This window comes from Macroventuria anomochaeta, assembly GCF_010093625.1.
Source record: "Macroventuria anomochaeta strain CBS 525.71 unplaced genomic scaffold BU25scaffold_21, whole genome shotgun sequence".
Lineage (NCBI taxonomy): Eukaryota > Fungi > Ascomycota > Dothideomycetes > Pleosporales > Didymellaceae > Macroventuria > Macroventuria anomochaeta.
In genome coordinates this window covers 82092-96510 of record NW_022985382.1, presented here as the reverse complement: position 1 = coordinate 96510, position 14419 = coordinate 82092, and the positions used below count along the sequence as shown (strand labels likewise).

At 53.0% G+C, this 14419-nt stretch overlaps 7 protein-coding genes across 7 annotated transcripts; 4 read left to right on the top strand and 3 right to left on the bottom strand.

Moving 5' to 3' along the window:
* Positions 1-675: 675 nt before the first annotated feature.
* BU25DRAFT_95792 (HET-domain-containing protein) lies at positions 676-2559 on the top strand. The gene has a single exon (XM_033712272.1). The coding sequence runs from the start codon at positions 758-760 to the stop codon at positions 2411-2413; it is 1656 nt and encodes a 551-aa protein (XP_033560508.1). The 5' UTR covers positions 676-757; the 3' UTR covers positions 2414-2559.
* A 1389-nt stretch (positions 2560-3948) lies between these two features.
* On the top strand, positions 3949-4275 carry BU25DRAFT_343668 (ankyrin; the record flags this gene model as incomplete). Its single annotated transcript, XM_033702966.1, has 1 exon — positions 3949-4275. The coding sequence occupies one exon, from the start codon at positions 3949-3951 to the stop codon at positions 4273-4275; it is 327 nt and encodes a 108-aa protein (XP_033560507.1).
* A 185-nt stretch (positions 4276-4460) lies between these two features.
* On the bottom strand, positions 4461-5130 carry BU25DRAFT_95785 (uncharacterized protein). The gene is made up of 2 exons (XM_033712271.1): positions 4739-5130; positions 4461-4645 (listed from the first exon to the last, which is right to left on the bottom strand). Exon 1 carries the CDS (start codon positions 5028-5030, stop codon positions 4740-4742), a length of 291 nt encoding a protein of 96 aa, XP_033560506.1. The 5' UTR covers positions 5031-5130; the 3' UTR covers positions 4461-4645; position 4739.
* Positions 5131-7342: 2212 nt separating this feature from the next.
* BU25DRAFT_411727 (tRNA-guanine transglycosylase) lies at positions 7343-9273 on the bottom strand. The gene is made up of 2 exons (XM_033706627.1): positions 8796-9273; positions 7343-8747 (listed from the first exon to the last, which is right to left on the bottom strand). Exons 1-2 carry the CDS (start codon positions 9058-9060, stop codon positions 7465-7467), a joined length of 1548 nt encoding a protein of 515 aa, XP_033560505.1. The 5' UTR covers positions 9061-9273; the 3' UTR covers positions 7343-7464.
* Positions 9274-9345: 72 nt separating this feature from the next.
* BU25DRAFT_93929 (uncharacterized protein) lies at positions 9346-11302 on the top strand. The gene has a single exon (XM_033712268.1). It carries the CDS (start codon positions 9459-9461, stop codon positions 11139-11141), a length of 1683 nt encoding a protein of 560 aa, XP_033560504.1. The 5' UTR covers positions 9346-9458; the 3' UTR covers positions 11142-11302.
* Positions 11303-11691: 389 nt separating this feature from the next.
* Positions 11692-12928, top strand: BU25DRAFT_95777 (uncharacterized protein). Its single transcript, XM_033712270.1, has 3 exons — positions 11692-12019; positions 12071-12746; positions 12903-12928. Exons 1-2 carry the CDS (start codon positions 11837-11839, stop codon positions 12455-12457), a joined length of 570 nt encoding a protein of 189 aa, XP_033560503.1. The 5' UTR covers positions 11692-11836; the 3' UTR covers positions 12458-12746; positions 12903-12928.
* On the bottom strand, positions 12644-13603 carry BU25DRAFT_411725 (uncharacterized protein). Its single transcript, XM_033706626.1, has one exon. It carries the CDS (start codon positions 13450-13452, stop codon positions 12778-12780), a length of 675 nt encoding a protein of 224 aa, XP_033560502.1. The 5' UTR covers positions 13453-13603; the 3' UTR covers positions 12644-12777.
* Positions 13604-14419: the final 816 nt, after the last annotated feature.

Below are 14419 nucleotides of genomic sequence, written 5' to 3'. Positions count from 1 at the left end.
AAGCTTGGCCTGCATTAGCGCGTGTGCGAGCTGCTTGTATTCTACTGTAATCAATTGAGCGCTATGCCTACCCTATACAGCTGACAAGTAGGATGTGGCGCAGGTCATCGGCGGTCTCTACTGCATTTAATGTCGTTGAATAAGAGGCATCAACAGTAACTTACACTGCGTACATCTTGTCGTGCACGCTGAAACCACATGCTGGTCTCAGCTGGATGCATCGCTCGAGACGGTCTGCGGAGACGGTGACATATGTCATCGCTTGCTGGCCCGTAGCGGGAGAGCGACACAGTCCCTTAAGCCAGCCTGTCCTTGCGCAACCTACACGCTACACGAACATCCAATGTTGTTTGCACCATAGGCCTGCATGTCGCGCTTTCTGCTCCACCGCAACGCGCCCTTGGAGCAGAGCTGCCTTTCTGCTTTGCATCAATGCAATATCGCGCGATCATGTGTTGTCAGGCCTGCTCGGCCAGCCTCGCGTCACCTGGCAGGCAGGCTGCGCCTCCTACTCTGGCTGTTCGAACCGCAGCCTACCTCAACAAACGGCCTTTGCACTGCAGCACATGAAGACTGCTTCCTTGACCTCTGATTTTGTGAGCCGCTGCCTAGCACCTGCAACGAGCCTGACAGCTACATTCAACGATATTCACGTTCTTCGCGAGCGAGCCGCCTTGCCCAATCGATTCCTTCAGCCTGCTTTTAAGCCCTCCTAGACCCTCTTCTACCGCGCGCGCAAACAGATCCACACGAACCTATGCGACTACTATACACTGCAAACGATGGGAGGCTCAGCTGGACCGACGATTTGGTTGGCAACCAGATCCCCCCCTATGCGATCCTGTCACACACCTGGGATGGGCAGGAGGTAGCCTTTAAGGATCTTCAGAACCACAAAGATATAGAGGGTGTCGATGCAAAGCTCAAAGGGGGGTACCAAAAGATTTTCTTCTGCGCTGAGCAAGCCAAGCGCGATGGTCTGGACCACTTCTGGGTAGACACCTGCTGCATCGACAAGTCAAACAACACAGAGCTATCAGAAGCGATCAACTCCATGTTTCGCTGGTATCAGAACGCAAAGAAGTGTTATGTCTACCTTTCGGACGTTGAGAACAACACCTTGAATGATGAGGGCGAGTCGAAGTTCAAGCGGAGCAGATGGTTTACGCGGGGCTGGACGCTCCAGGAGCTCCTGGCTCCTAAATTGGTCGAGTTCTTCTCTAAAGAAGGAGCGCGACTGGGCGACAAAGAATCGCTGAAACACATCGTTCAGGATGTGACAGGAATACCCGTGGATGCTCTGGCAGGGAGTGACTTGTCCGAGTTTGATGTTGCTGAGCGTTTCTCTTGGGCGGGAAAACGCCAAACGACGCGTGAAGAAGACGGAGCATACTGTCTGCTAGGCATCTTTGGCATCTACATGTCGCTGATATACGGCGAAGGCAAAGATAACGCGATTAAACGGCTGCAAAAAAAGATACAGGAGGCTACCGAGGACATTGCGGGTGTTTCTGTAAGCAACATCAAAATCCACAGCCGGGACCAAGAAGGGAGGCTTGGCAAGATCTGCAGCTGGCTGTCAGCGCCAGACCCGTCCACAAACTACCACAAAGCGCACAAGCAGCGGCAGGCCGAGACTGGACTCTGGCTGCTGGATGGTCTGAAGTTCACAGAATGGAAGGAGCGTGCGGCGTCTCGACTGTGGCTGTATGGGATCCCAGGATGTGGGAAGACCATCCTAAGCTCTACCATCATCGAGCATCTGCTGCAGCACTGCTATGACGACGTCAGTATGGTGACGGCATACTTCTACTTTGACTTCAATGATACACAGAAACAAAACCCGGAGCTGATGCTCCGCTCGCTGCTCTGTCAGCTCCTGCAGCGTTCGTCTACGATATCTAAGGGCGTTGATACACTATTCTCGTCCTGCGAGAACGGACAACGCCAGCCGTCACTGCATGCACTTCTCAAACTGACACCACAGGTGATGCAACAGTTCAAGCATGCCTACATCGTTCTCGATGCGCTTGACGAGTGTACACAACGCCAAGAACTAATGAACGTGCTTGAGACAGTGGCTGGGTGGCAGCTTGACAACGTGCATCTGCTCATGACCAGCCGGAAAGAGCGGGACATCGAGACCTCTTTGGAGGATTATATCAGGGAAGAGGACGCTATCTGTCTTCAGAGGGACGTGGTGGACAGGGACATACAACAATACGTTCAACAAAGGCTGTCTGACGATAAGACTTTGGCAAAATGGAACACAGATGCTGCTGTGAGGCAAGAGATCGAGACTGCACTGATGTGCGGAGCTCGCGGCATGTACGTGTGTTTTCTAAGACCCCACAGAAACAAAGCTAACAATGGTGTATGTTCCGATGGGCCGTGTGTCAGCTCGACACGCTAGCAAAGTGTCGCAATCGAGCGATGCTGCGCAAGTCGCTGGCCACTTTGCCGCAAACGCTGGACCAGACATACGACCGCATTCTCACCGCTATAAGCGAAGAAGATTGCGATTACGCGAAACGCATCCTGCAGTGGCTGACATTCTCTGCGCGGCCGCTATCGCTTGAAGAGATTGCAGAAGTCGTCGCCATCGACGTTGCGCGCGATCCAGCATTCGACCGCAATGAGGTGCTAGAAGACCCGCTAGAAGCGTTGAACATCTGCTCCAGTCTGATCACCATTACAACGGATAATGTGGAAGGACATTCAAAGTCTGCACAGCGAATCATCGCTCTGGCACACTATTCTGTCCAGGAGTATCTTGTTTCAGACAGGATCAAGCAAGGGCAGGCAAAGCAGTACAGTATGCAAGAGGCCGAATGTCACAGAGCGATAACAAAAGGCCTTCTGATGTACCTTATCCAGATTCAGCAGCCATTATCAACAGAGATTCTTGAGGCATCCGCGCTGGCAAGATATGCAGCGGAGTTCTGGAGTAGCCATCTCCAAAACACTGGGGGCGCGACAGAAGAAAGTCTACTCGCAATGAGTCTGATGTCAACGGACAAGCCCGTATATCTCATGTGGATTCAGCTATACGAACCAGACCGTCCATGGTATCAGCCGGATCTAAAAAAAGGTCTGGAAAGGGTAGCTACGCCACTATACTACGCAGCATGCTTAGGCTTGAGTATTGTTACGAGACTGTTGCTCGACAGAGGCGCCGACGTTAACGCGCAGGGTGGATTTTACGATACCGCACTGCAGGCAGCTTCATTTGGAGGCCACGAGCCGGTGGTTGAAATGCTGCTTAACAAAGGCGCCGACGTTAACGCACAGGGTGGGACCTACGATACCGCACTGCAGGCAGCTTCATTTGGAGGCCACGAGCAGGTGGTCAAGATGCTGCTCGACAAAGGCGCCGACGTCAACGCGCAGGGTGGGACCTACGGCAACGCACTATATGCAGCTTCATTTGAAGGCCACGAGCAGGTGGCCAAGATGCTGCTCGGCAAAGGCGCCGACGTCAATGCGCAGGGTCTCTTCTACCGCAGCGCACTGTATACAGCTTCAGAAAGAGGCCAAGAGCAGATGGTGAAGATACTGCTTGACAAAAACGCCGATGTTAATGCGGAGAGTGGCCGTTACCCTAACGTACTGTATGTAGCCTCACTTGAAGGCCACGAGATGGTGGTCGAGATGCTGCTTGACAAGGGCGCCGACGTCAACGCGCAGGGTGGAGAGTACGGCAACGCACTGCAGGCAGCTTCATTTGGAGGCCACGAGCTGGTGGTCGAGATGCTGCTTGACAAGGGCGCCGACGTCAACGCGCAGGGTGGATTTTACGATACCGCACTGCAGGCAGCTTCATTTGAAGGTCACGAGCCGGTGGTCGAGATGCTACTTGACAAGGGCGCCGACGTCAACGCGCAGGGTGGATTTTACGATACCGCACTGCGGGCAGCTTCATTTGGAGGCCACGAGCCGGTGGTTGAAATGCTGCTTAACAAAGGCGCCGACGTTAACGCGCAGGGTGGGACTTACGATACTGCACTGCAGGCAGCTTCATTTGGAGGCTACAAGACGGTGGTCGAGATGCTGCTCGACAAAGGTGCCGACGTCAACGCGCAGGGTGGAGAGTATGGCAACGCACTCCAGGCAGCTTCAGCTGGAGGCCACGAGCAGGTAGTCAAGATACTGCTCGACAAAGGTGCCGACGTCAACGCGCAGGGTAGAGAGTATGGCAACGCACTCCAGGCGGCTTCATACAGAGGCCACGAGCAGGTAGTCAAGATGCTACTTGATGCAGGTGCTCATCAGTAAAATACAGACAACCCACAGGTGCGCTAATGCAGGCTCATGCATGCCAAGATACAATGGTGCGACCCGCCAGCTTGGTCTTGTCGGCAAGGATCATCTACTCCGCACTACGGCGCTCCCGGCATGCACGCTCCTGCGTTCAAGTGATCTCTAAAGCTTGGGAGGTTGATTTCCTTTATTCGCACTTTCTCCTTGGCCCTCCGATATCTTAAAAAACTCCTGAAATGACGAGCAGACGGGAGTATTGCCAAAGGGTCGTTTGACGGCGTTGACGGAACGATCAACAGCATAACCAACGCTGAGGAGATCCTGGTCGGAGCCTGTTGGTCTAGAGGATGAATAGTTTCGTTGACATCGCATTTGATCGAAAGCTCTATAGATTTGTAAATGAAGGGCTCTGAAGGCTCTGAAGGTCCGAACTGTTGACCTGTCTCGGGACATAGTGTCTCTTCACTTAGGGACGCACCTTATGGACAGGAAACAATTCCAATCAGGTCGTACGACACGCCCCACACTCGCCCACCGTGGTGACACCCTGCCTGATGTTTTTGCCTGCCGCAGGTGCAAGCAAGTGTCGAGCAGCGGCTGTGTCTCCCAAAGCAACGCTGAAGCAACGCGGATGGAAGGAAAGTGAAGTGAAAATGAATGAGAAAGGGAAGCAGTGACTGAACATGACTGTGGAGCGAACTGAAGGAAAGTGACAAAAGAGAAGAGATGTGAGTGTGAGTGTGGGTTGTTGTCAACTTCCGGAGCTCCATATGCAGGCTGCTACAACATAAGAGACGACCAACTTCCAGAGTTCCCTCAAGGAAGCCGAAATCAACAGAAGAAGGAGCTCTGTGCTAAGTTTGAATGAACGAACCCAGCGATGTTAGCATGGCTGTTCAACGTGGGTGGGAACGGACTTCGGGTGGTGGCTTCAGGTGGCGGCTTCAGGTGGCGGCTTCAGGTGGCGGCTTCAGGTGGTGGCTTCAGGTGGTTGACAGCGGAAGTTGGCATATGTGGTTGGCAACTGAAGTTGTTGAGACTGCGGCGGGTGCTGAGAGCGAGGCTGTCGAGAGCAAGTGACGGCGGAGTGGGCGAGGTATTTATGTGCGGAAGAGCACAGCGTGGCTAGACCTTGAAGGCGGCTAAAGGGCCGAATTCGGGGAGTTTGGGCCGAAAACTGGCCCAAGTCGTGGTGACGGCGAGATTGGAAGGTTGTGGAAAGTCGAGGTGAAAGTTGGTATGTCATTAGTGAGCTGGGTGCGCTGGAGACGGTGAGCGCACAGAGACTGGGCGCTGAGTCTCCCTCGGTTACCTTGGAATATTCGCTTTTGGAAGATGTTACAGTCGATGGTCCGAGTAGACGTGCGTAGTGTGCTAGTGAAGATCGTGCCCACGTGACGGGCCGATTCACATCGTTATCCAGCTTCCGACAGTCTCTTAAGCCCTAGGCTGGCCCACAAGGGTCTTCAAAATCTTGCAAATGAGCCTGAATGTTTTCACTCGTGCATTATGCGATAGCCTCCCTCGTCAAGCGAGTGCGCGTGACGGCACCATCCCTGTCCTTCACATACAACACGCTCACACCTCAGCTTTCAAAACTGAACGTCTTGTCAATCTCATCGTAAAGTTGAAATGTCTAAGGTGTCTTCAACTTGGTGCTTAGATCGAGCATACCCACCTTAGGATGGACGTAGAAGTCATCGTGTTTTCAGTAGAGCATGGCGAGACTGACCAGCGATACTGGCAAGGGCACACATACCAAACGAAGGAGAGCTTAAGAAGCTGACGATCACGATACCCCACAACAATCTGTGAGAGGCTGCGAAATAGTGGATCAAGGTTTCCCACCCTTCTAAGGTTGAAGGGTTCATCTGGCCTTGAGATCATCCTCCGACGCACTTCCAAGCCAAAACTATCCAGCACACTTTTCAACTGCACGACTATCAAGCCACGATTGCAGTTCATAACCATGCCTCACGTAACCTCCTTACAACCCAACTCCTCCAGCACCCCTAATCTTCAAATCCACTCCTCCACCACGAGCCCAAACAACGGCAAACGAGAACAACACGCATCTCAACCAGCACTCAGTGACACATTATCCGAACCTCCCCCCGAAGCTCCTGCCCAGCAGGCAGCAGGATAACGGCGCCCGGTTTATTGGTTTCACACTGCGCGGCTCTACTGTAGCCCCTTCAGACTCCGTTGCAGCCTGTGGCGTCAAACGCAAGTTCACCTGACAATACAAAACGGCGTGGATGGCGAGATCCCGAGATCCCGAGATCTCACCGGTGGTCGGCACTCGAAATACCAAGTCAAGGATTCCAAAGTTACCCTGGGCCTTGCGATTAGTCGGATTTTCGGATCACTGCGAATGTTGCCGCTGCGGGGGTGGGGAGTTGCACGTACGGTGTAGACATGTGTTTTGCTGGGACTGTTAAGCGAGCCGGGCGGTCGGGGTTGTTGGAAGTGGGAGCAGGATGGGGGCAGCTTGTGTGCTAACATCTGAACGCATTGTTGATGCGATGCGGGATGGTGGAATTGTTTAGATTGAGGTGTAATGAGTGATCGATCAGTGAATGGTTATGAGACATTGTGCAGTGACACAGAGAATCCCATGCATATCAGTGACAGCCACTCCCGGTACCGTTCATTTATAACGTTCCTCTTTTCTCTACACTGATTCTCACACTATGCATAAACACCGTGTGGTCCCCAACAACTATATTTATCCCGTCCATACAGTTCCCATTGTTTCCCCATACTCACATAACACCTCCAGCTTGCACATCTGCGCCATACTCACAGGCTACACTAGTAAACATGCCACGCTCCTCCAAACTCACGCGCGCAAAGACGCCCAACCCTACGATTGATAAATATACAATCCGGCGACCAGACTCAGCACGACACACAACGTGGCGCTGCTGTTGCGGCGCTCAGAACACGGGGGATGACTTCCCACACCGGTGTACTCGATGCAACCATTTCTGGTGTGACGTCTGTTGTGGCTAGAGGTAGGTAAAGTTGTCAGTCAGTAGCGCATGGTGCGCATTGTAAGCATCTTCGTAAATATTGTGTAGTCGCCTGGTGTGGCCAAATCTGTTGATCCAACATACTGTTTGTAAGAACAACATGTTTGCCATGTGCGCCGTGTGGTGGTGTTCAATTGTAATCGTGGCCTTATCACGAGCTCTTCGTTTCTCAAGGGGTATCTTCCACTTTACTCTTCGTCTGTACATCATCCTCCAACTTCAGCGACTCAACCTGTCTTGCACCATCAACATCCACCGGCCCCAACCCCAGCAAGCCAACAAGCGCCTCATCATCAATAACATCTCTCATCTCCGGCTTCGAGCCTGGCTGCTGTCCGTGTGCAGCCTGCAACCTCAATTCCGCAATCTTAGCATCATCGTACTTGGTAAACACCCTCTGATTCTTCTTCTCCGGCTTCGCATGCTCCTCAGCTTTGAACTGATATCCTCTCACTCTCGGCCCCTGGCCCGTCTTCTCGGGCAGCGCAGACTCGTAATATCTTTCAAACGCTGCAACGTCGGCGCCGAATGTGTCTGCATCGATGGAAGCGCGGATACCAGCGAAGAATGAGGACAGGACAGCGTGGTTGTGGATCTGGATGAGCGCCCAGCCAAGCATTTCTTTCGCGGCGAGGAGGTGCTGGACGTATGCGCGGTGGTGGGTGGTGCATGCATAGCACTCGCAGCCTTGTGATAGCGGGGTGACGGATGTAGCGTGTGTGTCAGACCACATGTCCAGCCCTAGATCTTGCCGCGAGCTGGTGGTTGTGTCTTTAGGCGGGGCGGGGAAGGTGAAGTCAAGCGCGATGCCGGCGTCGGTTGCGTCTGTCAGGAAGGGGATGGTGAACATGTCCATGCCTAGACCGACTTGCCGGAGGATCTCGTGCGGGCTGGCGGGCGCGTGGAAGGAGAGGCGCGGCAGGTGGTGGAGTTCCTCAGATAGATCGTCGAGGAGGTAGGCGTCGTAGATGGCTACACCGGAGATCTTGTCGGCCATGTCGTCGACCAGGTGCTCGAGGTACCAGCTCTGCAGGTCGCGGTCTATGGGCAGAATAGGCGCGAAGATACCCCAGCTTGGTTCCTCCTTGTCCAGTGAGGCCTTCTTAGCAATCATGTCGCGCGTCCATTCCTCTGTCCGATCGCTCATCTTGTCCTTCCTCTTGATCCCTATTGCTTCCTGGCCAAACGGGATATCGGCCAAGCCGACCACGATATCTGGTTGCAATTTTCGAGCGGCGGCGGCATAGTACTCTGAGCTCAGGGCCTTGAAGCCGACAGACGTCAACACACCCAGCTCTTTGTTCGTGCTGTGTATCGGGGACGGTATAGGCGGGTTGCGGCGCGGGCCGAGGACGAGGAGGGTGTCTTGCGGGAGGGCTACGAACTTGCGTAGCGGCTGCGGAACATCGTATTGGAACACTGGCGGTGTCTTCTGCGGGAGCTTCTCGATGACTGCAAAGGTCAGCGAGGAGCTACGTCATTGGTCATGGGCGTGTTTACAGTCTTCGAGCGCGAGGTATACGCCATTGAGGTTCAGAGTTTTCGAGAAGTTGTCCTGCGATATGTGCGGAATGACGCCGCGCGACGTGTTGCCAATGAAGCCGGGCGTCAGTATGCTCTTGCGCTTGGGGAGAGAGAGGCGGCCGAGGCGTGGTCCGAGCGTGACTGTGGTTTTGAGGAGCGTAAAGTCGAGCATTTCGGGCGGCAATTGGTCGGGCTTCGGTGCAGAAGCTGACCCGGGCAACAGTGCGGAGAGCAGCTCCATGGCACGAAAATGTACAGGAAGCGCTGCGATCAGCTTAAGTGTCGTGGGCAACTTTTTGGTGTTTCGCGGGGTCCAATTCACCGAATGGCGCGCTAAAATCAGGGTCCACCACGGCGCGTCATCTTCTCTCGTCTGCATCGTACATCATCAATCTTCGGTTACACTTCGCTGGGTTTTGAAGATACCGTTTCGAACGCGTCAATACCAATGAGGATACCAATGCATCAATGCACACATTATAGAGTGCTGGAGCTCAGTCAGCATCAGCAAAGCAGTCTGTGCGCTTCTGCCTGATTTGATACTTATTGACTTGTTGATACAAGGACTGCTACCTTGTCTTTTTCTCGTCTTCGTCCTCTTCCTTTCGCTCATTGGGCAAGCACCTTGACTCGCTCATCATGCCAACTCCACGATGGCTTCAGCATCCAGTCGCCGTTTTCCTCCTTCCTCTCATTACTTTCCTATGCCTCCCACAACTCTACAAGCTTCTGCCCTATGGCACGGACCCTTCATACGATGATACTAAACTGCAGAGGATCGCAAGTCTGATGGATGACATATACTCCATCCTCGTCAACTCGACCTTCATTCCTCACAATGCTATCACCCGCGGTCCACATCTCATCAACACAACAGCCATACCATGCAAACCCAGTGCCTCAGTGCTTCGCCTCATGGAGCTTCTGCCGTACGTCGATCTCTCGCTAGTCCAAGAACCTGACTGGATATACGGCGGGCACTTCATGGACTACCGGAACCCAGAACACCTTGCAGGACTCTGCGACCCCTTACGTGGGCAGAGTATTGGATGGACTGACTACATGGCGCCCTCCGATGTTGCATTGACGAACTGGGGTACCGGAGGATGGAACAACGATCGCACCTGGGTAATGATATACAACACCGAAAGAGACGCGATCAGGATCTTCGATGCTGAGATGTGGATAGAGGAAACTCAAGCCCAACATGAATTTGGCGAAGAGATGGAAGGCTGGTGGTTTGAGGACATCGGTGAATGGGGGATGTGGTCCAGAGAAGATGGCGCACCACACATCCTGCGCGCTATCGCGAACAACTACCGGAGTCTGAAGTGGACGCCGTGGCGTACATCAAATCGAGAAGAGGGCTTCGGCGTCCCACCGCAAACCATCGAGACACTTCTCCAACGCAATGGCTGGCCGAATGTATTCAATTCTGATCATTTCAATGCTGAGTTCATCCGCGCGCAACATAAGCCATCGGGCAAAGGCCACGCTGAAGCAGCACACAGGCTTATCGACAGTCTTGCAGGCTACAACAGGACCATCGTGGAAGACGACATCACCTCATACGAAGCCGACCCGGGTCGTATTTACTACATGCAACAGAGGCTCCATCATCACCGCGAAGCGCTCGCAAAGTCCGCAGATATGGAAGAGCAACAATTGCATGAGTGGCGCATCCAGCGAACCACCTGGGCTCTCAAGGATTTGCAGGCCGACCTTGAAACTGCACAAGCAGAAGTCGCAACGCTTTGTCCAGACGGTGCTTGCGTGAAAGAGGAGGACATGATCTTGTGGGAGTTTGTGGCTCTGCAACGCACGCACGAGGAAGCACGGTATACTAACTCTAGCAAGAAGTGTGAACATCAACTTTTCTATTACCCTTCCAATGATCCGGAATGGCTAGAGAAGTGCATCAAAAACAAAGCCACTAAGCGAACATGGCTAGACATGGCGTTTGAGCAGTCACAAACCGAAGCTTTAGCACACTGCGAAGAAACCGGCTGCGAATTGGTTCCCTTCCAAGATGTCTTTAGCCGTGTGCGAAACAAGATTGCGGAAATCGAACGTATCATTGTCAGCGACACCGCGGGACTCGAACGGATGGAAACAGAATATCAGCACAAAATCCCAGAATTTGGAACAAAAGCGAGGAATGAATTTGCAATGGACGATTCTGCGTTGGCGAACGGGAGATGGTATCTCAAGGACAAGATTGAACTGCTTGAGGATGAGATGGCGAAGTTGGAGAGGGGCGAGGGGTCTGAGAGGGAGAGGAAGTGGCTGTTTGACTATCTGAGGGATGATGATGAAGACTAAGGGAGGTCGCACCTTGCCCGGTAGTGATAGGAAATGGCTGGAAACAGCCGAATCTGACAGACGGACCAACCCCTTTTGCCATGTCACAGGCTCTACCGGCTCGCAGCAATCAGCGGCCGGCTCAGTCATTGGACCCCAGTACAAAGGATTACCACAACGACACCTCAACCACTATCCAGCCTACCGCTATGGAACTGCATGACTAGCGTACCGATATCTGACTTTAAATACGGCGACGCATCCGACGCGCTTCGCATATGGCTGTACACCATACGGCAGACCGTCGCATCTATACCGAATTGATCTGTCGCGCTAGCGCGAGCTACCCGCCGCATTTCTCTATCGAGTTCAGATAGTCGACAACGGGTTCGAGGATGTCGCATCCCCAGCTTATTCCGACCCATGACTCGTCGAAACTGTCATTGCTGCGCTTCAGACCATGAAATGTTGGTTGAACTTCTGCGGGTGGTGGAGTGATAGAGCAGACAGAAAAGGACGAGATTTGCGTGTCTTTCCTGATGATCGAAAGCTGCAGTGCGCGCAGGAGGAAGCTTACGCGGTGTTGCACTTTGCAATTCAGTACGGTAATGCGGTCGACGAGGCTGTAAGAACCTGTTTGGGCGACAAGTATAAAATGTAGGAAAAGATAAAGGATGGGATGACGGTAACTGAGGATCTGGTCTATTGATCGAGTGATGGATGTGTTGGCCATGCCACGCTCAAAGCAATCCACACGCGTCGCGATCCTGTGGTCCGATAGCAATCCAGTCCGTGAAGACATGAAGTTTAACAAGGATGATCAGGCCAAGGAGCTGGCATCTACACCTCTTCGCAACCTTACAATGACGCAACCTCAATGTTCACGGCAATTCTGTTTGGTTCGTTACGCAATTCGCGACCTGCATCAGATCTAACCAGCTATCCAACAGACCAAATACACAAGAGTAATCACAATGCATTGGCTTGACGAGCTGCCTCTTTGGCATTGCATCACCGGCTTGGCCACTAACAACGCCAGAAATGCTAGCAAGCCTTTCGGCCGATGGACGTACTCCGTTCGGCAGATCGTTGCTTTATACCACAAGGACTACATCCAATGGCTCAGGTTGCCAAACAAGTACCCAGCACAATGCTGCTTAGTTGAGTCTACAGATGACCGTCCCCAGCGCATCCCAACTGCCAAACTTGTAGCACACGTCATTGCTATGCTCGTTAGAGCCACGTATTGCCGCTCCACTATGAGGCCTATTGCGACGACGATGATCAGGGTGCCGGTACACATGACAGACCGTGGGATGTGGAGCAGGGAAAGCTGAAGGAATTTGTGGTTCTGCATTTTGTCAATCATTATCGAGCTGAGGTGGACAATGCGTTGAGGAATTTACTCGGGAAGATGTATGAGAAGTGGGAACGGAATGAGAATGGACTTGCAGTTCCAGGAGACTTGGTATCTTGAGAGTTTGGTGTTGTTCACATATCAGGAGGCAAGATGCGCGACCGGCGTAGGAGAAAGACCTGTGAAGGTTGTCGAGTTTATTTATAAGTGGAGTATGCAATACAGAAGATGTCCCTGACGCCAACCTAAATCACCATCGTTATTTCAACGTGATGCTGTTGATGAAGTGGCACCCCTCATTCAGTTCCAGTACTCGGCACCCAACTCACCACCAAGTCCCACATCGTCACCCTCCATAACGATCCTCCTAACCACCACACCAACAACATCGAGCTTACTATTCGTCGGCTTAACATCAAGTCCAGAATCCCTCCTCTTCCCGCTCTTATCCTCCCCACCGACCTCCCTCACAACCTCCCAAGTCTTCAAACCCGTATCAACAAGCCTAGCACGCTTGTAGCTAGCGTTACTCACAGCCCTGACCGCAACAACAAACCCCGCCTCGTCCTGCTCGCGGATCCACCTCCTCGCGCTATCATCCTCAGTCCAGATCTTCTTCAAACTACTCTCCGGATCCTTAAGCAGTCTAACCCGCTGCTCCTCCGCCTCAATAGTGCCCGCCTCCTGGCCCGGCGCAAGAGCTTTCTCAACGAGGTGTGCGCCGCCGAAGGACTCGACGAAGTTACCAGTGTTGGAGTCGAAGAAGATGACGTCTTTGTACCAGCGTGTGCCGATGTCGTCGTAGTCGCGGTCGTGCAGAGTAGATGGGGTCAGCTTGGAGCTGCGGGAGACAAGTTGGCCGCAGGGGAGCGCATCGGTGGAGAGTGGTTGTGGGAGGATCGAGAGCTCGGGGATGATGCTGGGAGAGAGGGGCTCGCTGAGGTGGGAGGGGCGGCGGGAATATTTTGCTGCCATGTTGGTGTTTGGTTGTTATGGAAGAAGGCTGAAGTAACGAGAGGTTTATGTGGCTTCAATTGAGCTTTTGGTAGGAGATTGGATATTGAAAAGGTGCTTTGGAGCTGGAGAAATGGTGTGTGAAGCTGATTGAGGCTGTTTTGTAGCTATGCTAAGCTGAGGGGAAGCTCTCGTGAGGGGTCACAACAAGCTCTTTATGTGACTTCATTTGTACCTCTAACCTGCAGCGACCCCGCCCGGCACCGCCGTCGGTGCAATTTTCGCAGGTCACGCTCATGTCGCGGCTACTTTTGGAAACGCTGGAATGTGAGGCCATGCGCAATGACTGTTGTGTTCCATGGACAATATGGTGGTGTGACGGAAGCCTCGTGAGTCGCGTGAGGTTGGTGATGCGGTCGGTACCTGTATACTTTCGCTAAATTCCGGGTGGGGCTGTGGGTTGCGTGCTCCTTCCCGGTGTCGCCCGATCGTTCCTGCGCTGCAAGACACTTGCAACCGTTGCAGCTGGCGACGCCATCCTCTGCTGACTGTGCACTGTGCGGTGGCATCATCCTCAAAAGCCTTGGGTCTCGTGCTTGACTTTGTGACAACAACTGCTCTGGCTGCGTCCTAGCACTTGCCTAGTTTGTCGTCGTTCTTGCACTATTGTACCAATTGTCATTCGACTGAAGTCACGAGAGCGAACACTCAGCTATGATAATCATACATCAATGCATTCGCTCCAGGTATAGGTATACGATCTTTACCTCCGTGTCCTCGATACAAGACCCCCTACCGACTTCAGTATCAAGCGTCAGCTGCGGCCTTTTGATGATGCGACGAAGGACGTGCCTCAACCTCATACGCTCACCGACAAGTTCGTGATCAATGGCCATCGAAATCATTCCTTTTGCCAATGGGTCGAACATCTATTGCACGCAAAAATTCATCTGCGCATGATGCCGCTGTCCTAACCACCGTCTCGCTG